The following is a 24,079-nucleotide window of genomic DNA, read 5'->3' on the forward strand; positions in this document are numbered from 1 at the left end:
TGGACAAAACTCCACCCAGCTCATTCCTGGTTGAATATAACTGAGAACCTGCTTCCTTTGGGCTCAAAGGGTATGGGATGTCATTCCATGTAGACTAAGCTACTTCTTGGAAACAGCACTGAACCCCATTCCAAAAGAGAAAAAAGCAGCTGTGGGAAGGACAGCTGTGCCAAGTCGGTCAGTGTGCATCCCAGTTTCCTTAAAGAGGCACAAAAGGCCACAGCAAGAAGGAAGTGGTGAGGAGTCTTAACTCTTAAAGTCCCAGTAGGTTCAGTCTCCCAGAAGACACACAACTAGCAGCAAGATCGAGCCCCTGCAAACAGCCCCAGGCTCCCTGGAAAACGTAGAAGGTTTCATTCTTATTCTCCCTGCCCCCAAGCTATGTTGCACACTTGCATCAGATAATCTGAAGTATGTCATGACAATCAACGAACCTGGTCCCAGGAAAGGCCAAGGAGGAGGTTGGGAAATTGAGAGTGTGAGAAGTTAGACGCCCCCACCCCCCTGAAAAAAAAGGCCCAGTCCCACAGTAAGGAGACCAGGAGTGCCTCCATAGGTCAGACCTCGCTTGTGACTGACCGGGAGGGAATGAGGACATCTGGGGTGGTGGGGAAAAGACACAGCTGAGGATCAGGTGATCTCTGAGAACACAACTCCGTGATTCTGGAACAGAAAGAGGGAGAGGCAAAAGAAAGAGAGTCAGTTCTGCCTTCAGAAAGAGTAACAAACTGATTGAGAGGTCTGAGTTTGATCAGAACCTTCAGCTGGGCCCTACTAGAGCCAAAACGGCAGGGTCATGACTGTGGTGCAACACCCAAGGTAATCTATCAAGCGGAATCGAGTACCACATTTACTCAAATGTAATGGGCCATCGAATCTAATGCGTGCCTCAATTTTCAAAGCTTTGAAACCAAAAAAGTATTTGCTTGCAAATGTAAATGCGCCACCAAACATAATGCGCACCCAAATTTTTGCGACATAATTTGGCTAAAAAAGGTGTGCATTACATTTGAGTAAATCCAGTAATTTTAAAGCTTTCCTCATCTTGTTGATGTGTGTGCATTTTAAAGAAGCACACTCCTAGCCCTTGTGGCTGTAAGATGGTATTTTTAAGTGCAAGGGAGGATTTTCCACTTATAGGTTTGGAAAATTCAGAGGAAAAGTTGACCTAGTCTTTACTTATAGCCCTGCCATATGAGACGTCGCCCCCTGTCTTCTGGTTGTTGCAAAAATGTCTCAAACAGCAACAACAAATAATGTATTTTGGTGTGAACAACATATATATATAAAAGGCAAAGCAGCACAGCAACAAAGAAAACCAAGACTTGCAGCACAGTTCTGTGCCTGCTTACTCAGGAGTAAGTTCCACTGTGTTTGGTGGGGCTTATTCCCCTGTAAGTGGGCATAGGATTGTGACCTATGTGTGTGGATTAGGTTGGCTATGTAAATTTATCTAGCTGGAATAATTTATTCTAGTCTCAGAATTTTTCTAGTTGCGGAATTTGGAGTATCTAGCACAGAACTACACACACACACACAAATACACACACACATAAACACAACATTGCTGCTGGTTTCCTTTGAAGGATGTGCCTGCAAGCGTTTGTTTCTCGAGGGTCATATGATCTGCAGCAGCTATGATACGAAGTGCATTGAATGCTCTGTTTTCAGCCTGTCTTTGACCCATCAGCGCTGCTGGGAAGGGAGCCTGGGATCCAGTGGAGCTAGTTACCCCCAGACACGAGTCCCTTGCTCTCCTGAACTGCCACTTCATCCCTGCTGCTCTTCAAGAGAGAGGTGCTGTCTTCCTCCAGTGCTCAAAAACAAAGCAGAAGCATGGTGTGGCAGTCACATTCTTAAGGAAGCCAGCTGCTGGGTTCTACCCCAGCTGCCCAAGCAGGCTAACCCTCAGGACTTTGCTCACTATGTTGAGGTCACTTCCTGCTGTTCTGCAAAGCATCAGAGAAAGCATGGCACAGCCAGAGCAAGCGGGTTATTAATGCTCAAGCTCAGGGAAGCAGGGGGCGGGGGGAAAGGCTGGTGCATGTTGCCTGCAGGATGGGCAATGGGCATCCACAGATAAGCTGTCCATGCAAACGCACCTCCATGGGCATTTGTTAACCTACTCCGCCATGTTGCCAGGCCTCCTGTTGCACACAGAATTGTCAGAATAAGGATCTCGCCCAAGGATGACTATCCCCTGCCCTTAAAACGAAGAGAGCTCTCTGCGATTTAGGGCGATGCTGCCCCCTCACTGAGGGGCAGATGGGGCTCTTCAACCTGGAAAGGTACCCATCTAGGAGTAGGAAAACTCTGGTCCTAGGCGTCTGCCCCCTTGCAGGATATCTTTGGGAGAAGAAAAGGCTAATCCTACACAAATCCAGAGTCGAGTCCCTAAGACAGTTGCATGCAGTGGCGTAGCGTGGGGGGTGCAGGGGGGGCCAGCCTCACCGGGCGCAACATCTGGGGGGCGCTCGCTCGCACTTGCAGCTCTCTGCCCCTACCTGGCTCACTCACGCTCTCTCACTGCAGTGCTGGCTGTGCGAATCCGATCCGAGCTGCCGGGTCGCCGCCCACTGTGGAGGGGGTGGGTGCCAGGCATGCGGTGCTGAGAGAGAGCGAGGGACTATCTGGGGGAGGGACAGTGCAGCGGCCGCCCAGCGCAGCGCTGAGCGCGGGAGAGAACCACACCAGACCAGACCAGGCAGCAGCTAGAAGAAGCTGGCAGCGGCGGCAGGTTAGGGATTAGGGGGCGCAAATTACTTGCCTTGCCCCGGGTTAGGGGGTGCAAATTACTTGCCTTGCCCCAGGGTAGGGGGCGCAAATTACTTGCCTTGCCCCGGGTGCTGACAACCCACGCTGAGCCACTGGTTGCATGGTGCCCTGCTTTCCTTTGGACCACATCAGCAAGGCCAAGAGGGGCAACCTGTCTTCTGGGCAGCCCAGGACCTCCGAACACACTGCCCAGGCTTGCACTCCGAGGTGATCACTTTGGTGCTGCTAACACCGCAGTCTGACTTCACCCCTGGAGGCACACTCCATTGTATCTTGAGACAGATGGATGCTGACAATTCCCCCCCCCTCGGTGGACATCATATTATGACAGGCATTCCTCCTCCACCCGCAAGCTGCGATCAAAACGAGCTGACCTCTCCTGGATTTGCATGTGCTGGCCCAATTTTGCTCATCCTGTAGGATGGGTTATCACATGTGTCAACCCATGTAGACCAGAAACTACTTTTCAGAGGTATTTTGGCATCACTGGTTACAATTTCCTGTGATGTTCAAGAGCCTATGACAGCTTAAGTGTAGGACTTCATTAAGGGAACCTGTGCTCCACCCCCCCAAAATGCTGTAGGATTCCAAACCCATGGCCAGTGGTGAGGGATGATGGAAGTTGTAGTCCAGCAATATTGAGAGGGCCACAGATTCCCCCACCTTTACTCTAACTCAGTGTTTCCCAACCTTGGGGCTCCAGCTGTTTTTGGACTACAACTCCCATAATCCCTAGCTAGCAGGGCCAGTGATCAAAGGTGATGGGAATTGTAGTCCAAAAACAGCTGGAGACTCAAGGCTGGGAAACACTGCTCTGACTGAACAGAAAACTAACTGTAGGGATCATGACTCTCATTTCCAGGCAGCCATGTAATTAGCATTGCCTTATATACTTGTGTGTGTGTGTTTGTGTGTGTGTGTACTTTAAGAAGGCCAAATATTTTGTGGGTTTTGAAACTGAGATGGAAATTCAGTCAGCTGCACCAATCCTAAAAGATAGATGGAAACTCTCAGGCTGAAAACAGCCCCACACCCCTGCAAAAAGGCATGAGGGATGCAGGCTAAAAAGCCAAGTGGAAGAACCAAATGAACACTTTGAGGCTTATTTCTCCTGGTTCATTGTTCTCTTTAGTATTAAATAATGTTCAGATCATCTCTTCAGTTTCTAATGTGCTTCCAATTCTTAGACATTTTCCCTAATAAAATATACTTTCGTTTAAGATAAGAGAATTGCCTGCTGGGCAATTCACCGCACTTAGAGGCTGCCTCTGCTCACAGGCTATGGCAATGTTTCTCAAACCTGGGTCTTCAGCTGTTGTTAGACTACAATTCCCTCCATCCCTAGCTAGCAGGACCATTGGCCAGGGATACTGGAAGTTGTAGTCCAACAACAGCTGGAGATCCAAGTTTGAGAAACACTAGGCTATGGTATATCAATGTTGAGGTGCCCATTACTTGCAAGGCAACCCCAGCCATGTAGATGACTAAGGAATATAGGAAGTTGGACCCATTTGGTCAACCTGCTCAGTATTGTCTTCTACACTGGCTGGAAGCAGCTCACCAGAGTCTCAGGCAGGAATCTTTCCCAGCTGTTCCTGGAGAATCTGGGAACTGAACCTGGGCACTGAGCTATGGGCTTTACACAGCTGGGGCGTCCTGTCCTCACCATACCTAGTTGGGGTGGGGAATTTCTGCTTCAATTCGAGCATTCCAGCTCACCTAGTGTAGGTGGATGGGAAAGTTCTTGCTTCCTTCCATGCTTCCTTTCCACCTGAAGGGTCTCCTCAAACCATCAAAGCAACCGACCCAACTCCCTTGACATCTTCATGTCTGACTCTCTGGACCCATCCATTCGCACAGCCCTCTCTTCTCAACTCTTGCGGCCCTCAACTTCCTTGACCTCTAGTTATTCCCTACGCTGACGCCCTGCCCAAATATTATTCTCCCTCGATGAGTGTTCCGCCTTGAGCAAGCAGTGGGGATGGCATCTTGCAGGGGGCTGAGTCTGACCCAAAGGCCGTTCCCTCCCCCTTCCTCCGGATCAGTCACTTACTCGTAGGGGCGGGCCATTGCTGTGTTTCCAGGCGCCGCCAAGCGGAGAGATCGCGCTAGCTGCCTTTCCAGGCCTCTTGAGAGTAGTGTAGAAAACTCCTGTTCTTCTGGGGGGTCCCTCACCTGCTACATCCCCACCCCACCCCAAGAGGGGGCGGGCAGGCAGCACCATGGCAGGGGAGTGGGGGAGCACACACGGATGGTTGGGAGAGAACGACACAGAGATTGAAACAATTAGCTGCTTGGTCAACACACACTTGCTTGGATTGGGGAGGGAAGGAAATGGAAGTTTTGGATTATTTTCAAGGTGTGGAGAATGGCGAGGGCTTGGGGACAAGGTGGCTCATGCCACACAAAGAAGGACTCGCGAATCCCAAAAGTTCCAGAATTCGGGGCATGGAAAGGTTCACAAAACCCCCCTCTGTTTATGTGTAAAGCCTCTCCTCTTCCCGGTGGGGAGCTGTTGTGAGCGGGAATCGCTTCCCGCGACCGCAGGGGGGCGTGGCCAGGCCCCCTGTGTCATTGGAGTCCTGGGCCTGTGTCACACACTCCAGCCAGCCAATCCAGTGGGCTGGTGGGCGTGGTTTTGCTGTTTAAAAAGGCCGCGGGCCCTACAAGCTCCTCCTTCTTGTTCCCGGCTTCCTCAGATCACCCGCCCTCCCTTTAGGCTTTGCCTCAGCACCTGGCCTTGCTATGGACCTCAGTCGGTCGCCTTGCTTGCCCATGGGGCCTGGTAGTAAATAAGTTCCACTTGGCAGATTGGGTCCAGCCACTTGGTTTTTCACCTACCTCGTAGCAAATTGTCACAACTTTGTAAGGTTTGGCGGTTAGGCACTGGAAATGCATTGTGTGTCGGAGGGGAGGTTGTGGCCATCACCTCCCCCTCCCCTTGAAGGGTATTCTGTTAAAGGGATCCAGCCGTCGTGGTTCCTGTCCGAAGCCCAGTTGGCGGCTAGGGCCATGGCTCGACCCCTGGTGACTCTGGGGGAAAGCTTCCAGTTGATTTGCATCAACAAGCTCCCCCTACTGGTTGTTAACCCTCGTGTGACTCCCCGCAGAGCGGGCAGGAGTCAAGCATAGTCTGTTCAGATCCCAATGCCTAAGCCAATACCACTCACATTCTGTAACCAATAAAGTTGTGGCCTTTTTTAGCCCATTAACCTAACTACTTGTGTCCGTGTGTCTTATTTCATCACAAAGCAGGGCCTCGACTCACAACTATGTAAACTCATGCCTTCTGTGTAGAAGGGCCACTTTCTCCTTGCCTGCCTGCCTGCAGCGTTTGGTTGTGGGCAGAGGACCAAACAGGTCCATAATCAGTCCCACATTTCCATCACAGGGGTTGTGTCTAAAGCAGGGATGGAGACTATGTTGTCCTTCAGATGTTGCTGTTTGAAAGTGTTGGGACTACAACTCAACTTGTACTGATGTGTCTGCACGGGGGAAAGTAGACACAGAGAGAGGAACCTCCTGCTTCAAATTTGCATCATCCCCAGCTAGTACGGACAATAGCCAGGGGTGAGGTAGTTCACCAACATCTGGAGGACCCACAGGTCCCCTACCCCTGCCCTACACTGCCAATCCCACCCAACCATGCTGAAGGTGAGACTTTGCTTGAACAGGAGTCACTCTGGGCTTACAGATATGTGAGCAGAGAAGGGAAGGGTGGACTGAGCAGGCTCTGAGATAAGCAAATTGCAAGGAGATTGGGAATTGGGAGTTGGCTGGCAGGTGGCTTCCTCCCTCGTGGTCCAAGCATCATTGTGGCGGTTAGCCTCCCCGCATCCAGGGAGGCAGCTAGAGTTAGGGGCTCAAGAACTAAGGGGAGTAGCTAGCCTGACACACTTCCCTGTTGAGGTTAGAGCTGGCAAGATATTGGCCATGTCTTGCTGCCCCCTGCTTCCTCCTCCTTTTCATCACCCTAAAGATCCACCTTTCCAAGTTCTGCAACTCCTTACCTTCTGTTTCCTGGCCTTCCCTTATGCTAACCTTCCCCTCTCAAACGGTTCAGAATAGCTCAGCCAAGAAGAGCCCTTTTCCTTCTGACAAATGAACCCACCCTACTCAATTTTTTGGTGCTGCTCCATTTTATTCTTGGCATCGAGTTCCAGGCATCTTTAAAAGCTCTCTGCATTCAGACTGTGAGCCAATGGATCAAGCACTTTTTGCATGTTGGACTATTTTTGTCTGTGGTTATTTGTTTTAGACAACAAGGCACTTTTTAAAAAAGCACCTGTGTATTCTGTTTGCTTTTCTATGGAAGAAAGCAAGACATTAGCAGGAGAAAGAGGACTCCTAGCAAGTAGAGAAGGGAAGGACAGGGCAAGAAACCCAAGGCCTCATCAGGAGAGGGAGCAAAAAGCAGACATAGTGCAACATAGCGAGCGATCGGAAACTGCAAAGGCAAAGAGCCGAAAGGTCTTTCCAGGATGTCAAAGCAGGAAGCAAAGGTGTCTCTGGAAGATAATAGGGAGCCAGTCCAGTAAGCAGTAAAGAGGAATGACATGATCAAAGCACCACCATGCGGTATGGATTATTCAGCAAGCAGAACTTGGAAGAGAAATGAAAAATTTAAGGTGGGAGAGAGCCAGACAGAAAACAAAACATGACGGGAATCCCAGATGAGAAACAATCAGAGCCCGAAGCAACGATTTAGCAACTGATAACAGAAAGGGATGGATTCTGGCAATATTAAAAGGAAATGCGTGGCATGATCTACAGAGAGAGAATTTGATGAGGTGGGTGGGGGAGAAAAAGTTACACAAACACACACCCCTGACACACAAACCTCACCAAGGCTACATACTTGGATAGAGAATTGGAGACCCAAATCCTTATCGAGATAAAAAGGAGGGGGGGGAGGTGGTTTAGAATGGAGGGAAAACTCAATGCTATGCATATAGATTATTAGTGAGTAAAAGCTCTGGTGCAGAAAATAACGAAGAAAGAGAACAGTTGTAAGTGTAAAAGAGGCCAAAAGAAAAGTTCGGGTGTGTCACATTCACGTGTAAAGGTTGGCAATCTAAACAGATTTTGTGAATAACTGAAAGCTCGGGGATACACCAATGAATGTTTATACTGTAGTCAGCTTGGTTTGGCTGTTGGCATTCATTCATACGTTTCTAAAACTGAGGAAACACATACTCTGCTTTCAGACAATCGTGAATTAATCTGTGATGGTGGGTACTCATGCGTGAATGATGATATTCACCAGGTTTCAGATATCCCTGTAAGAAGGGCAATTCTCAGAAACCATGCCAAAGCGGCTGCCCAGTTGTTCATCAAGGCAACAGCTACTCAGTCCTCCCTTTGACCACTCCTGAAGTGGAGCAAAGAGATAAGAGAGTGGCTGCAGGACAGCTTAGGTACCATGTGATGGGCAGCCAGACATGTCCCATCACACAAAAGAGGTTGCTTTATGTGAATATAGCTCTGCCCTCCCATCTTCCTCAACCCCTGCCCCCTTCCCTCTGCACAAATTCATCTGCTCTTCAGTCTTCAACAGTCACTTTGGAGCTGCTCCCTACATCTGAGACAACCTGTTTTTCGTCTTTGCCTTCCCTCTTAAAACCCATTTCTTCCACCCAAACATTTCCTGGATTACCACAACCTCCTTTCTTGCTTCCTGATTACTCCCTCCCAGCTATCATCTCTCATTTTTCACTAGACACCTTCTGTCTTCTCCCAGTTTTGTCCTTTCCATCACACCAAGATTATATGGGCCTCTAAGCAACAGAGACTTTTGAATTCTCCTTGTTTGGTCTATTAAGGTACATCCCACTTTCATGGTGGAACTCAGGTAGTCATACATGGAATTCCCCATAGAATATCTCTTCTAAATTACTGCATCGAGCCCAGAACTTCATGTTGAGGACAACACAAGGCACCAGGAATGAAATGTATGATTGTGGGAAGCTACTTATGGACTATCTGAAGCTAACACAACAGAGCATTTCCTAACTCATTCCTTCCAGTGCTCAAACTTTTAAATTGCCACTTTCCATCCCTCAGTGCTACCCCCTCCTCACTCTACTTAAACCCTTTGCAGTCTTTAAAATCACCGCTTTCTCCTTCTCTTTTTCCTTTAGTCCAACCTATGCTGCTGTTTAAAAGCGACATTTTACAACTTGCTTTTGCTGCCCTTCCCCACCCTAACTTCATGCAAACTCAGGGTTGTGATGAGAAATTCTCCAAGTAGGGCTGAATGATGATAGCCTTACATGTATATCAGAAGATATATCTATTTATTATCTATCTATCTATCAGACCCAGCACTCCAAGCAACTGGGTCTAGCATCTAAACTGGAGGAATTTCCCATAATGCCCCAACATAGTGTTCCTCTGGGATGCTGTATGGGATTTAAGTGGTGGCTAAAGCCAGTTGATCAGAGAGCTCTAGTTGCTCCCCACGCCTGCTCCCACTGTGCCATGTAGGCCTGTCATGGCCCACCGACTGAGGAGGGAACACAATGGAGGGCCACATTTTGCCCACCCCCAAACCTGGAGCCAACTGTGTGTCTGTGCATAAGTTGTAGAGATGTTTCAGGACGTCGCAGAGCAGGAGGTAGGCAAGGGTTGCTGGGTGGGATGCCGCTTACCTGAGCCACACTCAACTTTTCTAGGGAACTGTCCACACAGGGCAAGCCCATGACAGGGACACTGGGCAAGCTGCTTTCAGTTGGGGTTGTTTTCTTGGCCGTAGGTGGGCTGCTCTGGAAATTGTTGACCACGCAAGTCACCTGCCAGCAAAAGAAGGTAGGAGCATAAAAACCCTCTTCGCCTGATCCCGAACAATACAGTGAAAGAAAAGACTCTTGAGAGTCCCATGGACTGCAAGAAGATCAAACCTATCCATTCTTAAGGAAATCAGCCCTGAGTGCTCACTGGAAGGACAGATCCTGAAGCTGAGGCTCCAATACTTTGGCCACCTCATGAGAAGAGAAGACTCTCGAAGCTACAAACATGAGTCTGACCAAACTGCGGGAGGCAGTGGAAGACAGGAGTGCCTGGCGTGCTCTGGTTCATGGGGTCATGAAGAGTCGGACACGACTAAACGACTAAACAACAACAACAACTAAACTTTCTGCCCAATTTTAGTTCTTCTACTTTAGTTCTTCACTTTCTGCTCATGCTAGCCTTCCTTGACTCCATGCACATGGCTATCGGCCAAGCTCCCCAAGTCCTTTCCTTTACCTTTTTCCTTTTTGTGTATATTTTTTATTAAATTTTCTGTTTTACACTTTAGAAAATGCATTTAAGCAACCTTAAAACATCAATGACTTCCCCTCTTCTCTTTCCATAGTTCATTTTGCATAACATAAATCCCTGCATATTTTACATAAACTAAACCATTCAGTATTCCATTATTACATCCATCAAACCTTGTTTGCATTGTTGAATTTATCTTAATGCTGCCCATGTTTTCGAGTGTACACAATTCCCCCCCCCATATATGCAATAAACATCTTCAAATCTTCTTTAAATGTACGTTCTTATTGTTCTCTTATTCTATATGTTAGGTCCACAAGCTGTGCGTATTCCATCAGTTTAAGTTGCCATTCTTCTTTGGTTGGGACATCGCTCGTTTTCCATTTTGGGGCTAACGAAACACGGGCCACAGTGGCGGCATACAAAAATAACCTATTTTGACACCTGGGAATTTCCGGCTGAATTATCCTCAACAAAAAGGACTCTGGAAAAGTACTTATAAACATTTTCTTCAATTCATTATGAATTATTACCCAATACTCTTTTACCCATTTACCGGTCCACCACATATGGCACTTTCTGCTAATGCTAGCCTTCCTTGACTCCGTGCCAACGGCTATTGGCCAAGCTCCTTGACTCCTTTCCATATAATAATAATAATAAATTTTATTTATATCCCACCCTCCCCAGCCGAAGCCGGGCTCAGGGCAGCTAACAACAATCAAATAATCAAACAGTCAAATAGTCACACAATCTAAAAATATTTCATTATAAAAATTAATTAAATCAAATTGATGGCAACCAATTAAGCAAAATTCTGTGCAGGTTGCCAGAGGAGAGAGTCAGGCCTCGCCCTGACCAAAGGCCTGGCGGAACAACTCTGTCTTGCAGGCCCTGCGGAAAGATGTCAGGTCCCGCAGGGCCCTAGTCTCTTGTGACAGAGCATTCCACCAGGTTGGAGCTGCAGCCGAGAAGGCCCTGGCTCTAGTTGAGGCCAGCCTAACCTCTCTGAGGCCTGGGACCTTGAGGATGTTATTATTTGCAGACCGTAGGTTTCTCTGTGGGGCATACCAGGAGAGGCGGTCCCGTAGGTGCGAGGGTCCTAGGCCGTATAGGGCTTTAAAGGTTAAAACCAGCACCTTAAACCTGATCCTGTACTCCACCGGGAGCCAGTGCAGCTGGTATAGTACCGGATGAATGTGATCTCGCAGCGAAGACCCCATAAGGAGTCTCGCCGCGGCATTCTGCACCCGCTGGAGTTTCTGGGTCAGTCTCAAGGGCAGCCCCACGTAGAGCGATGGGGAAAGCCCTGCTGGGTCAGACCAAAGGGGGCCCAAGCAGTCACACATTATTTTCCCACAATGGGGAAAGAGTACCCTAGCCACACAATGAGCCACACAATTTGTTTGGGGCTACAGGACTCAGTTCTATGTGCACTACAGTACCTAGGGAAGGTATGAGTATCATCGGGCCTCCTGAAGTTCTTGGACTACAATTCCAATAACCCCCTGCTGTGTCATGTTAAGTTGTTCCTGCTGTTTCTTGAGGTCCCTTACAGCAGTTAATTTGAGGTCCCCTGCAGCAATACCACCACCTGCTGGCATTTAAACAAACACACTTCCGTGCTCATAAATGAACTCAAATGAAACCCTGGTAAGGTCCTGTTAAAAGGCACCACCAAACCTGATTAGATTCAGATATTCTTGGAGGACACTGGTTTTCTGGATCCATATCAACCGAGGGTTAGGTGTGCTTTTGTCACTACCTTGGGTTGCCCTGTGCTAGGAAGGAGACAGTAGAAATGTGATCCTCTTGGTTCTTCTAGCCAGTTTTTCTCAACCTGTGGGTCCCCAGATGTTGATGAACTACAACTCCCATCACCCCTAGCTAGCAAGGCCAGAGCTCAGGGATGATGGGAGTGTAGTCCAACAACATCTGGGGACCCACAGGTTGAGAACTGCTCTAACCATTTTTGGCATCATCTACCATGGTACGCTTCTGGGATGGCTGACCTAGTTAGGGGTTGTGGCTCCACAGGGTTCAATCTCATCCCCTATGCTGTTTAATATCTACAGTACATTAAACTGCCAAGTGGGGCATTCTGGAGTGCATTATCAACTTTTCAGATGGACACACAAACACGTTTCTCCTTTTCATCTCCTCTGGGTGTGGATGTGCTGGGCGTAGCAATGGACTGGATGAGAGCAACAAAATCCAAACAAGACAGAGGTGCTGTTTGAGGATGGCTTCTTGGTCCAGAGAAGTGGTACCCAGCCAGTTCTGGAGGTGGTTGTACTCTTCCTGAAGGAGACTGGGAACATTCCTACATCCATTGTTACCACTGAAGGCACAGACGTTCCCTGTGGCGTGGACTGCTGGTGGCACAACTGTGACCCTGTCTTGGATGGAGATAGCCTAGCATTAGTGACCTATGCTCTGGTAACCTCCCTCTAGATTAATTCAGGAGGCTGCCATTGAAGTTGGTTCAGAAACTTCAGTTGGTGGAGAAATTGGCAGCACGGTGACTTACTAGGATCAGGTGTTCTGAGGATATTACACAGGTGGGTGCCAGATGTTTCTGGGGCCAATTCAAAGTGTTGGTATTAACTTTTAAAGCCTTATGCAGCTTAGGAACCTGGTACCTGAACTCCTCCTAAATAAGCCTATCTTAACTTTATAATATGGGACATGGGTGGCGCTGTGGGTTAAACCACAGAGCCTAGGACTTGCAGATCAGAAGGTCGGCGGTTCGAATCCCCGCAACGGGGTGAGCTCCCGTTCCTCAGTCCCAGCTCCTGCCAACCTAGCAGTTCGAAAGCACGTCAAAGTGCAAGTAGATAAATAGGTACCACTCTGGCAGGAAGGTAAACGGCGTTTCCGTGCGCTGCTCTGGATCGCCAGAAGCGGCTTAGTTATGCTGGCCACATGACCCGGAAGCTGTACGCTGGCTCCCTCAGCCAATAAAGCGAGATGAGCGCCGCAACCCCAGAGTCGGCCACGACTGGACCTAATGGTCAAGGGTCCCTTTACCTTTACCTTTTTAACCTTATGATTGTCAGTGGGGGCTCTCTTCAAGATTATGTCTCCACTGGAAGTATAGAGAGTGGCATCAAATTGGGAATTATAGGGACAGAATTACCCAAACTGTATAGAAATTTATTCATGTATGCAACTACAGCAGCAAGAATGTTACTCGCCCAAAAGTGGAAAGAAGAAGAAGTCCCAGCAAAGGAAGAATGGATACAAAAACTTCTGGAATACATAGAAATGGTGAAACTTACTGGAACAATAAGAAATCAAGATAACAAACTTTTTATAAAAGAATGGAAACGGTTTGTTGAATATTTACAAATAAATTGTAAACAGATAAGAACCCTGGCAGGATTATGGTAATAACCTGCAGTTTTATAAGAGTATGTAGTTAAAGTAGATGAATAAACAAGCAAATTCAGTTAATTTGGATATGCAGAAAATATTTAAAATGAATTTAAGGAACTGCAGGATGATGGGGAAGGAAGTCAAGTTATGAATGTTAGAATGATATATTTCCAGATAAATTGCAAACAGATAGAAACATTAGCAGGATTTTTGTAATAACCTGCAGTTTCATAAGAGTATATATTTAAAGTAGATAATTAAATGAGCAAATTAAATGAATTTGGATATGCAGAATGTATTTTTTAAACTGCAGAAAGAGGGGGAAGGAAGTCAAATTTTGAAATGTTAAATTGATTGTGAAACTAATGAAATGTATAAAGTTGAAAAGTATAACTAAAAACAAAAATACATCAAAACTGAAATGTTAAAATGATTGTAAAATTATTGAAATGTATAAAATTGGAAATTACAACAAACAAACAAACAAACAAACAAACAAGAGTGGCGTCAAGAGACAGGACTTTTTTGGTGATGGCACCCTTTCTATAGAACACTTTCCCCAGGGAAGATCACCTGGTGCCTTCTGTGCCATCTTTTCGGTGCCAGGCAAAGCTATGCCCCACCCCACGTTTGTTCATTTTTCTGTAGTCCTTGGCAATTTTGTCAGCTTTAACAGTGGTAGGATTTTTAGGGCTTTAGAATTAACATCTCACCCCTGCTGTTGGTTTGTAACATTATTTACGGAGGCTGTTATTTTGGAGAGGCAAGCTTTTTACACGTAGTTTTGCACAATGCTTGCCAATGTTTCCATGTAATTGCATTTCCTACTTTGTATGTTGTACGGCACCTAGAGGCTTCGGTGTAGGTGAAGTGCTAATCTGATAATAATACTAATAATCTGGTGAGGAGGCTCCTGTAACTGCTGTGCAGACACTTATTAAATTAGGCTTCTTTCGTCTTCCAAAGCAACTACTCTATTCCCAGCTTAAGAATGGAAAGTGAAATGCCGGTGGACAACAAAAGAGGTTTAAAGATGCTCTCAAAGCAAATCTGAAAAAATATAGTACAATGGTACCTCGGGTTACATATGCTTCAGGTTACATACACTTCAGATTACAGACTCCACTAACCCAGAAATAGTACCTTGGGTTAAGAACTTTGCTTCAGGATGAGAACAGAAATCGCGCAGCGGCAGCAGGGGGCCCCATTAGCTAAAGTGGTGCTTCAGGTTAAGAACAGTTTCAGGTTAAGAATGGACCTCCGCAACAAATTAAGTACTTAACCCGAGGTACCACTGTATAAGCACTGATAACTGGGAAACACTGGCCTGCGAGTGCTCCAACTGGAGAACAGCCTTTACCAAAGGTGTCATGGGCATTGAAGACACTCGAACTCAGGACGAAAGGGAGAAACGTGCTAAGAGGAAGGCACGCTTTGCAAACCCTCACCGTGATCAACTCCCACCAGGAAACCTGTGTCCCCACTGTGGAAGGACATGTGGATCCAGAATTGGCCTCCAGTCACTTAGGGACGCATTGTTAAAACCGTGTTTATGGAAGACAATCTTCTTACCTCTCTCGCCATGTCCTAGCCACTATGATCCACGTGATGGTCACCTGCAGACTTAATTATGGAACTCACTCTATGTCGGCTGCCCTTGAAACTCCAGTGGGTGCAGAATGCCATGACAAGACTCCTTACGGGGTCCTCGCTGTGGGATCACATTCACCTGGTGCTATACCAGCTGCACTGGCTCCCGGTGGAGTACAGGGTCAGGTTTAAGGTGCTGGTTTTAACCTTTAAAGCCCTATACAGCCTCGGACCCTCATACCTACGGGACCACCTCTCCTGGTATGTCCCACGGAGGACCTTACGGTCTTCAAATAAAAACACCTTGGAGATCCCGGGCCACAGGGAGGTTAGGCTGGCCTCAACCAGAGCCAGGGCTTTTTCAACCGTGGCCCCGATCTGGTGGAACGCTCTGTCACAAGAGACTAGGGCCCTGCGGGACTTGACATCTTTCCTCAGGGCCTGCAAGACAGAGCTGTTCCACCAGGCCTTTGGCCAAGGCACAATCTGACCCCCTCTCTCCTTCTGTAATCCTCATAGAACTCTAGCCCAATGGTTGCCATTAATTTGACTCTGAATTGAATTGATTTTAGAATATAAAAAAAATTCCTTCCTGTAGCACCTTGAAGACCAACTAAGTTAGTTCTTGGTATAAGCTTTCGTGTGCATGCACACTTCTTCAGATTTTAGAATGTATTTCAATTAACTGATTGTGATTTTATGTAAACTGTGTTACTTTTACTGTTGTTAGCTGCTCTAAGCCCGGCTTCGGCTGGGGAGGGCAGGATATAAATAAAATATTATTATTATTATTAATCGCCAAAGAGAAAAGAATGAAGAGAGCAGAACAGAACATTAGCCTACTGCTCACGAAGTCCCCCCCCCTTGAAGGCCCACATGGCACAACTCCTGAGCATCTAGGCCATCTCCCTGCATCTCAAGGTCTTGCACCAGATAACATCCAGCATCTGCAGGCGGAGGAGCCCGAGCTCTCTCTTCCCCATGTCCTATGCGGAAGCCCCGCCTCCCCCTGCCTGCCTTCAGTCTTGCCCACGACAGACACACCATCACTTACCAGGAAGGCAGCAATGGCCCCACCGGTGAGGAACCCCGCCAGCACATCGGACCAGTGGTTCCGATACTCCGCAACACGAACCACACCCACCAGGAAAGCAGGGCACAAGAGAGCCAGGCACAGGGAGGGCTTGGCCAGGCGAGAGCCCTTCAGCCGGAAGACCAGGGTCACGTACATCTGCAGGGGTAGGGAGGAGCAACAGAGGGTCACAGTCAGAGGCTGGCAATGGGGGCAGTTGCTTAGTCTTCCTTGGAGGGCGTTAGGAACGCATAACAGAGCAGTGGGAATTGCAGGATGCACAGCTATTATTTATGTTGTGGTCTTTTTAAAATGTAAATAAAGAAGGCGGGTTTACAGTTCTTATTGCGAATATTCTGTATTGTGGAGCTTCCAGAGAGGTAGCAGTCAACTGCAGAGTCCTGAATCATTCCCCGCCCTCCCCCCGCGACTTCCCACTGAAATGGGCCTTACAGCAACCAGCAGTTTCCTACATTCCTGTAGCTGCCGCCACCACATTTCCCCAAGACCTGTGACCAGGTGTGTCAGCTAGCGGGGGCCAAGATACTTTGCCCCTCCCAAAGTTCTTAAGGAGGGAGCCAGGCCCCCATGTTACATCAGCGCTTCGCACTACGTGGCACGTGCGAAATCAGCACATTGCATGACGTGTTGTGTGACATCAGACATCGGATCCCTCAATAGTGGGGGCAAGTCAGCATCTCTGACCCTGACCACTGTGCCTCCTCCCTAATTCTCTCTCTCTCTCTCTCTCTCTCTCTCTCTCTCTCTCTCACACACACACACACACACACACACACACACAATGGAAAGCTCAGTACACACAGCACTGCTTTAACCCCAATTGCAACAGTGTGCCCCATATCGGTTCTCCTGTGGGAAGGCTCCTTTTCTTCATTCTCGGGGGGGGAGGGGCTGACCAGCCCACATATCTGGGGTCGGGAAAGGTTCTCTGCCAAGTCAGTTTGGCCAGCAGCGCATCTGTGCATGTGTGTCTTTCTTCCTGCAAGACTCGGCTGCTTTGTTCTCTAGAGCTGGTTGTTCAGCTTATTAATCATGTTAATAATGAAAATCTTAATAATAATAAATCTTAATCATATAAATCTTAATCATGAAAGCAGCGAGTGCACAAAGCTAGTAAATAAGCAAGCACCTTTCGGCAGCGCTGCACGGTCTGAATTGCACTGTGTTTTATATGCAGGAAGAAGCCTAATGGGGAAGCTGGCTCTGCAGCCCAGGATAGGGGCTGCTCTAATCATCTTTTGGTCTCTTCCAGTTCTTTGATATGATGAATTTCTCCCTCGTTCGCGGCTGACATCCACTGCTTGCCCCAAGACATTTTGCTGCCCAAGGCAGAGCCCATGTATCTTCTCTCTCCTTCTTTTCTCTCTCTTACACACACAAACAAACACAGGCAAACACATTGAAAAGTCTCGTTCGATATGCAGATATTAAGGGCTCATCCACACTTCTGCTTGTCCCTTGCCTAGAAAGCACAGGCCTGGGCGGTTTTCTGGTCCAAGCAATTTTGCCTCTGCTCTGTCGCTTTTCCTGGAAATCCTCTCTGTGGAACAAGCAGCATTCTGCAGGAAACCAATTGCCATTGGTTCCAATTCAGTAGTGGAGCAAATGGAAGTTTGGATGAGCCTTTATTCCTGTCAGGAAAAAGCAGCAATGCAAAAGCCAGCTGCAGGTGGCTGGAATGCAAAACAGGATGTTGATGTCTGCAACTGTACTAGTGGAGAAAGGAGGCAGTCCATTCTCTGTACTGAGCACTGGATGTTAGCTCAGAGTGTCATCTGACCTGTACTGGAAGTACAGGGGTGGAGTTGTGACTCTACTGCTGGAGTCTGGAGGGTACAGACACGTTTCTCTGTACTGCTGAAATGACAGGAATAAAGACATGTAAATAGGACTCATGTCTGTCTTTCTTCCCCTCCCTGGGGGAATGCAGGGAGGGAGAAGGAGGAGGGTGTGTTCTCCTCATGTCTGAGGAGGATCGCCGATTTATGACCTTGCCTGCTGGGAGACGCAGACGGGAAGGTCAACAAGTATCTCAGTCGGTTGCCTGGAGTGTGAGGCCAGTTACCTCTGACTGCGAGCTGAGATACTGACAATTCCCGCCTTTATGTATTCCCACCCCATAGCAGATTGCTGCCACCACCCCAGCTAAAGTCTTTCTTGCTGATCTTGGGCGTCCCCCAGATGTTGTTGAAGAGGCAAAGGGAAATTATTTAGAAACATAGAAACAAACTCGCCGGCTGGATCAGGCCAGTGACCCATCCATAGCTGTCAACTTACAGATTTGAAAATAAGGGACCAGCAGCCTCGAAAATAAGGGATCAGCAGCCAAAATAAGGGATTTTAGTCAACCACCTGAAATAAGGCGTTAAAAGGGACCAGGTAATTTCCAGAGGTTGCTGCTCAAACTGATGAAATACTGCAATTAAATAACTACAAGCAGCAACCACTTTTCGTGCAAAACGAAATCCAAGCTACAAAGATGCTACCCCAGAGGCAGAGAGGCTCAGTTCAGCGGCCGTGAGGAGGATGGCGGCGGAAGGGCCCGAGGCTCCCGCCAGTCCTGGCGGGGAGGGGCTCCCGGGGGCTGAGGCTGGTGAGAGGAGGCCAGAGGGGGGCGGGCCGGGCAACCAAGCAACACAGTTGGAGCCTCCCTCCTCCCTGGCCGGCAGGGAGGGAAGGAGAGGAGCTGCTTCCTTTGAAACCCGGGAAATTTAAGGGACATCATCAATAAGGGACAGCAGCGGGACACGGTGCTGGGATAAGGGACTTTCCCGCCAAATAAGGGACGGTTGACAGCTATGGACCCATCTAGTCCAGCGTCCTGTTCTCACAGTGGCCAACCAGATACGCCTTGTGGGGAACCAGCGAGGGGAACATGAGCACAAAAGCCCTCTCTCCTCCCATGGTTTCCAGCTACAGGTATTCAAAAGCCTGGTGCCTCCAACTGTGGAGGTAGACCATTCCGTCTTCTCCATCTGGAAAGAAGGTAGGTTCTCTGCTCAGAACAGGCAACACTTTGTGACACTGCTGAGCCACCAAACTCATTTCTTTTCTGAGCCTTGATAGCAAAAGGCCCACTTTCCTCCCCTCTTTTTTCCTTCATGCCCATCAGAAGGCACCCCAGCCCTCCCAAGGAGCCCACTTTGGGGCGGAGCAAGCAAAACCCAGAGCTGGCTGGCATGCCTTGTGATCATAGGTCAGGATTTCCCCAGGGCTGCCATACATCCAGATTTCCCCAGACACTATCAGGATTTCAAAGGCAGAAATGACGTTTGGGTGGGAATTTCCAAAAGGTGACGCTTTGTCCTGGATTTTAGGCAAGTCAATCGAATGTGTGTGTTTTTTGGGGGGGCGTTTTTGTTATTAAAAACAACAACTCTACAGCTTTTGGGTTTTCCTAAAAAAAAAAAAAAAACCAACTCAACAATTTTGGGGGTCTTCCTAACTTTCAGGGTGTCCTGGTTTTCCCTTTTTGAAATATGGAAACCCTAGATTTCCCAAATTTGAGTCTCCAGCTGTTTTGGGGCTACAACTCTCATCATCCCTAGCTGGCAGGAGCAGTGGCCAGGGATGATGGGAATTGTAGTCCAAAACCAGCTGGAGACCCAAGTTTGGGAAAACTTGGTGTAGGTGGCCTCTGAAAGGTGGGGCCCAGCAGTCACCTCCACCACATCCAACATGTCCTTGTGGGAAGAGATTGGCGCATTCTTTGTACCCCTGCCACTTCAGCTCCCTCTTCACTTCGACACCCATTTCCCTGGCCCCGCCACCCACCAGAGCCTCGTACCACAGTATAGGCTACAGCGTAGGCACTGAGAGCAGCATCCTTGGAGGGGAAGGCCTTGCGGGCGGCGGTGACCAGGGCGGGGTTGCCTGTGCAGGCGGCCTTGTCTGTGACGTAGATGGTGCCTGGGGGCGCCTGGCAGCCGAGGGCAGTGTAGTTGGGTCGACACACCGACAGGAAGTGCGGAGTCTGGTTGCCAGTCACTACCTGGCCAGCGTTGGCAAAGATAGTGGTAGTGAAGAGGCCAAAGGAATAAATGCCTGTGGGGAAGGAAAGGGGAAGAAATGGGCTGAAAGGAAGGAGATGAGCAGCTGGAGGTGGCGAAGCGGGGGTTTGTAAAAGATACATCGTCCAAAACTGGTTTGAAGTCCATATCGTGATATCAGTTTCATAATTTTTCGCCTGGCAGCAGTGCCGGATCTACATATAAGCTAAACAAGCTGTAGCTTAGGGCCCCACTCTCTTGGGGCCCCCCAAAAAAATAAAAAGAAAAAACTGGATGTACATTTCCAAAATATAAGATAAAAAAACAAATAAATTAAAATCTACATACAGCAACAGTGTTTTGTGTTGTCTAGGCTCCTATGATATAAGTCATGGGCCCCGGCTGCTAGCCTGCTCCCTCAAATATCACTGGTTTGCTCATTTCTATATATAGGGTGCCTACATTCTGCTATTTATAATTATTAGTAATTTGCACCATATATTTACACCTATTATTGTTTCATGTTATAGCAAGTTTATAGAGACTAGATTATAAGTCTTTGTAAATTGTGTTTCTAAAGGAACTTTTGTTATTGCCAAATGCCAATGTGTGTGCATTATTAAGTTTGTTATGAATAAAAAATCATTTTAAGTTAGAGCTTAACAATTACTTCACTATTAATATACTTCTTAATTGAATTTCAGTTCAACAATTACTTTGATAAAATACATATTTTGTTATGTGCAAATGGCTTTAGATACCTATTAGGTCCATAAATTACCATATAGCATATATTCAACACATGCAAAAACAGTGACAATTTGTTGTTGACAAAGGACAGCTGGACATATAAAGGGCCCAATTACCTTCAGTAGCTTAGGGCCTCATCAAACCTAAATCCGGCCCTGCCTGGCAGTATATCGTGAATTACCATGTATGTGTGCGCTATACAAAAATCACAACGTGGGCAAAACCATGAAGCCAGCCAATGGGTCTCTCGATTCCTGCATCTCTCATTAACTCTGCTGGCTCAGCGCTCCCCTGCCTCAAGCAAGGGGCAGCGAATCACAAGAGCAAAATTCATGGTGCAGGAAAAACTGTGAGGCTAGCCAATGCCTCTACATAGCTCCCTACTTATTTCAGACACCATGATAAATCTGTATATCGCGATGTTTAGCTGGCCATATACTGCGATGTTGAAAACGAGATATCGCCCAGTCCTAGTGTGCATTATGTGTGGAACATAATGAGCTTTGCATCTGCAGAACGTCTGCTTTGCAGAGAACTGTGGCGAGTGCAAAAAAAAGGTGCTAGTGAAGCTAAAGCTGCTACAACTTTGGGGCCATCCACAGTTTCATTTGTCCCATGATTTCATGTCGCAGGTCCAAGAGAAATATTTTTTTTGTCCCACTGCTTTCCCCGCAAAACCTTGTCATTTACTGTCAAATTTGAACAAACGTCAATCGAGTTTTCTGTTCCAATTCAGCATTAAACAGCTCCTTTTCCTGAGGAAAGGAGTGGGACAAAAAAAAACAACACACCTCTCAGATCTGTGATTTGAAAACACTTGAAATCATGGGCTGAACAGAAGCGCTGATAGGCCTTTTGCTTCAGTGTTTATGTTAATTGATGACTAGGAAACTGGGCCTCTCTTAGAAACTGCCGACATATTGCCAGATAACTTGCTTATTTGTGTCTCTCTCTGGGACCAGAGAGAGAACAGTCCTTAGGTAAGAACCTAAGGAAAACTGGACTGCATTGCTAGTTGTTTAAGAGCAATGAGCTGATTTGTATTTTAGTCAGTTAACTTTTTTCATAACCAGTTAAAAGATGGTTTGCAGTAAAACTTTGGAACTCTATTTTTCTCGGCTTGGAGAGCTTATTGATCCATATTCTGCACAAGGTCCGGATCAGGGAATTCTGCTCACATAACTCTTAAACAGGTGGAGCTGAAAGTGAGGAGGGAATCTTGGGAGTGACCTTGAGGCAAGAAAACAAGGCAGCGTGGTAAAGTCATCTTTCACTTACCCAGAAAACGGATGATGCGCCGTAGAAGGGGATTGAAATAGCAACACTCTCCTGAGATGATTGTCTTCTCCTCACGTCTCTCAGGCTGGAGGAAGAAGCCAGCCAGTTCTCCAACAATAATCTGAAGCAGGATAGGTAAGAGAGAGTGAGAAGATAAGCTTTGGCCAAGTCAAGCCCAATTCATTAACCACTGAAGTGAGAAAGAATCTGTTTCTTTGAAAGTGCTTCTGACACAGTGATTTTACACCACTTGTGGGTCCAACACACGTATTTAGCAAGACAGGGCCTCACTCTTTATCGGGGTATCCATTTCTGAGGCCATATATGGGTGAAACAAATATATGGGCACTTGCTGCAGAAAAATATGTGACTACCTAATTCTGCTCTTTGACTCTGGTCCCCAGCCGAGTCCAATTTAAGTCTGCTCCTGTCTACAGATAAGGGACGCGGGTTGCGCTGTGGGTTAAACCACAGAGCCTAGGACTTGCTGATCAGAAGGTCGGCAGTTCGAATCCCCGAGACGGGATGAGCTCCCGTTGGTGGTCCGTGCTCCTGCCAACCTAGCAGTTCGAAAGCATGTCAAAGTGCAAGTAGATAAATAGGTACCGCTCTGGCGGGAAGGTAAACGGCGTTTCCGTGCGCTGCTCTGGTTCGCCAGAAGCGGCTTAGTCATGCTGGCCACATGACCCGGAAGCTGTACGCCAGCTCCCGCGGCCAATAAAGCAAGATGAGCGCCGCAGCCCCAGAGTCGGCCACGACTGGACCTAATGGTCAGGGGTCCCTTTACCTTTACCTTTACCTTTACCTGTCTACAGAGATACTGTTATTGCTATTGTTATTGGCCTTTATTGGCATAAATTTAAGCAATAAAATCATACAATGTCATCCAAATGCATTAATAATCCAAAACACACACAATATATAAAAGTCTAGATAGCCGCCATTGAGTAAATCAGGCAACTTTAGCTTTAGCTTAAAAGATCTCGGGAAAAAGCCCAAAACAATTTTGGTAGTTTCAGGAGTATCATCCCTCAATAAATATTGGATTACAGACTCTTTGTAAATTGATATTTTAGGATGTAAGGAAAGCACAAGGAGATCTCTGCCAAGGGTGTCGAGACGAGGGCAGTCCAAAATTACGTGATGTATCTAGTGTTTTCTTATTACAGGAGCAGAATCTGTTCTGGAAGGGGATTTTTGGAAACCTTCCGAACAAAACAGATGAGGGGAATGCATTTAGACGAGCTAGCATAAAAGCTCTGCGATGCGATATCTAGATTATAAAAGTAATTAGGCATTACTCCATGGTAGGGCTGCAATCCTAAGTAAGCAGATGAACATACAAAAGGCTGGGAGAGGTAGAGTTTGGGGATTTCATGGCCTAGCAGTCTCTGCTTGATGAGAGAGAAGATTTGTGACTCATCCGATAGAAGAAGAGAATCTATTGCAATCCCTATTTGCCCGAGTTTGAGGGTAATATCAGAAAAGCATGTAAAATTATGTTTATCTCTGCTACTAATCCTGACATTTGTTACTTAGGATTTCTCCAGACATTCTTTTTTAATCTTCAATTATGCTCATGGTGGTATCGGAATAGTTATATGTGATCCTGCTTGCCATACTGTAAAGTGACTATAAGAGGGTCTATTATCTCATTTCAAAAATAAAAATTTAAATAAATTAAATTGAATTGAATAATAATAAATCCACATTTCCTCCCCCCCTTTAAATAAAATACAGTCGTACCTTGGTTCGTGAACGCCTTGCGACTTGAATGTTTTGGCTCCTGAACACTGCAAACAGGGAAGTGAGTGTTCTGGTTTGTGAACGTTCTTTGGAACCTGAACGTCTGATGCAGCTTCTGATTGGCTGCAGGAAGCTCCTGCAGCCAATCGGAAGCCGCGCCTTGGTTCCCGAACGTTTTGGAAGTCAAACAGACTTCCAAAATAAATTCTGTTTGACTTCC

The 24,079-nt window shown here is 47.2% G+C and overlaps 1 protein-coding gene across 4 annotated transcripts in view; it reads right to left on the minus strand.

The window, feature by feature from the left end:
• Positions 1 to 421: 421 nt before the first annotated feature.
• The window catches only part of PLPPR2 (phospholipid phosphatase related 2), a 41,440-nt gene continuing 17,782 nt past the window's right edge, over positions 422 to 24,079 (minus strand). The window contains exons 4-10 of one of the 4 annotated variants that reach the window (XM_082205080.1): positions 22,114 to 22,234; positions 19,884 to 20,140; positions 16,058 to 16,234; positions 9,426 to 9,566; positions 4,829 to 4,953; positions 2,103 to 2,147; positions 570 to 663 (exon numbers count right to left, since the gene is read on the minus strand). In XM_082205080.1, the coding sequence (XP_082061206.1) occupies positions 2,123 to 2,147; positions 4,829 to 4,953; positions 9,426 to 9,566; positions 16,058 to 16,234; positions 19,884 to 20,140; positions 22,114 to 22,234 (846 nt within the window). In that variant the 3' untranslated portion in view covers positions 570 to 663; positions 2,103 to 2,122. Of the gene's footprint in view, positions 664 to 2,102; positions 2,148 to 4,828; positions 4,954 to 9,425; positions 9,567 to 16,057; positions 16,235 to 19,883; positions 20,141 to 22,113; positions 22,235 to 24,079 lie in introns of all 4 variants that reach the window. The other 3 variants (XM_082205079.1, XM_082205078.1, XM_082205081.1) reach the window with 3 other exon arrangements.

The sequence above is a fragment of the Podarcis vaucheri genome (assembly GCF_965113315.1).
Source record: "Podarcis vaucheri genome assembly, chromosome: 17".
In the NCBI taxonomy this organism is placed as follows: Eukaryota; Metazoa; Chordata; class Lepidosauria; order Squamata; family Lacertidae; genus Podarcis; species Podarcis vaucheri.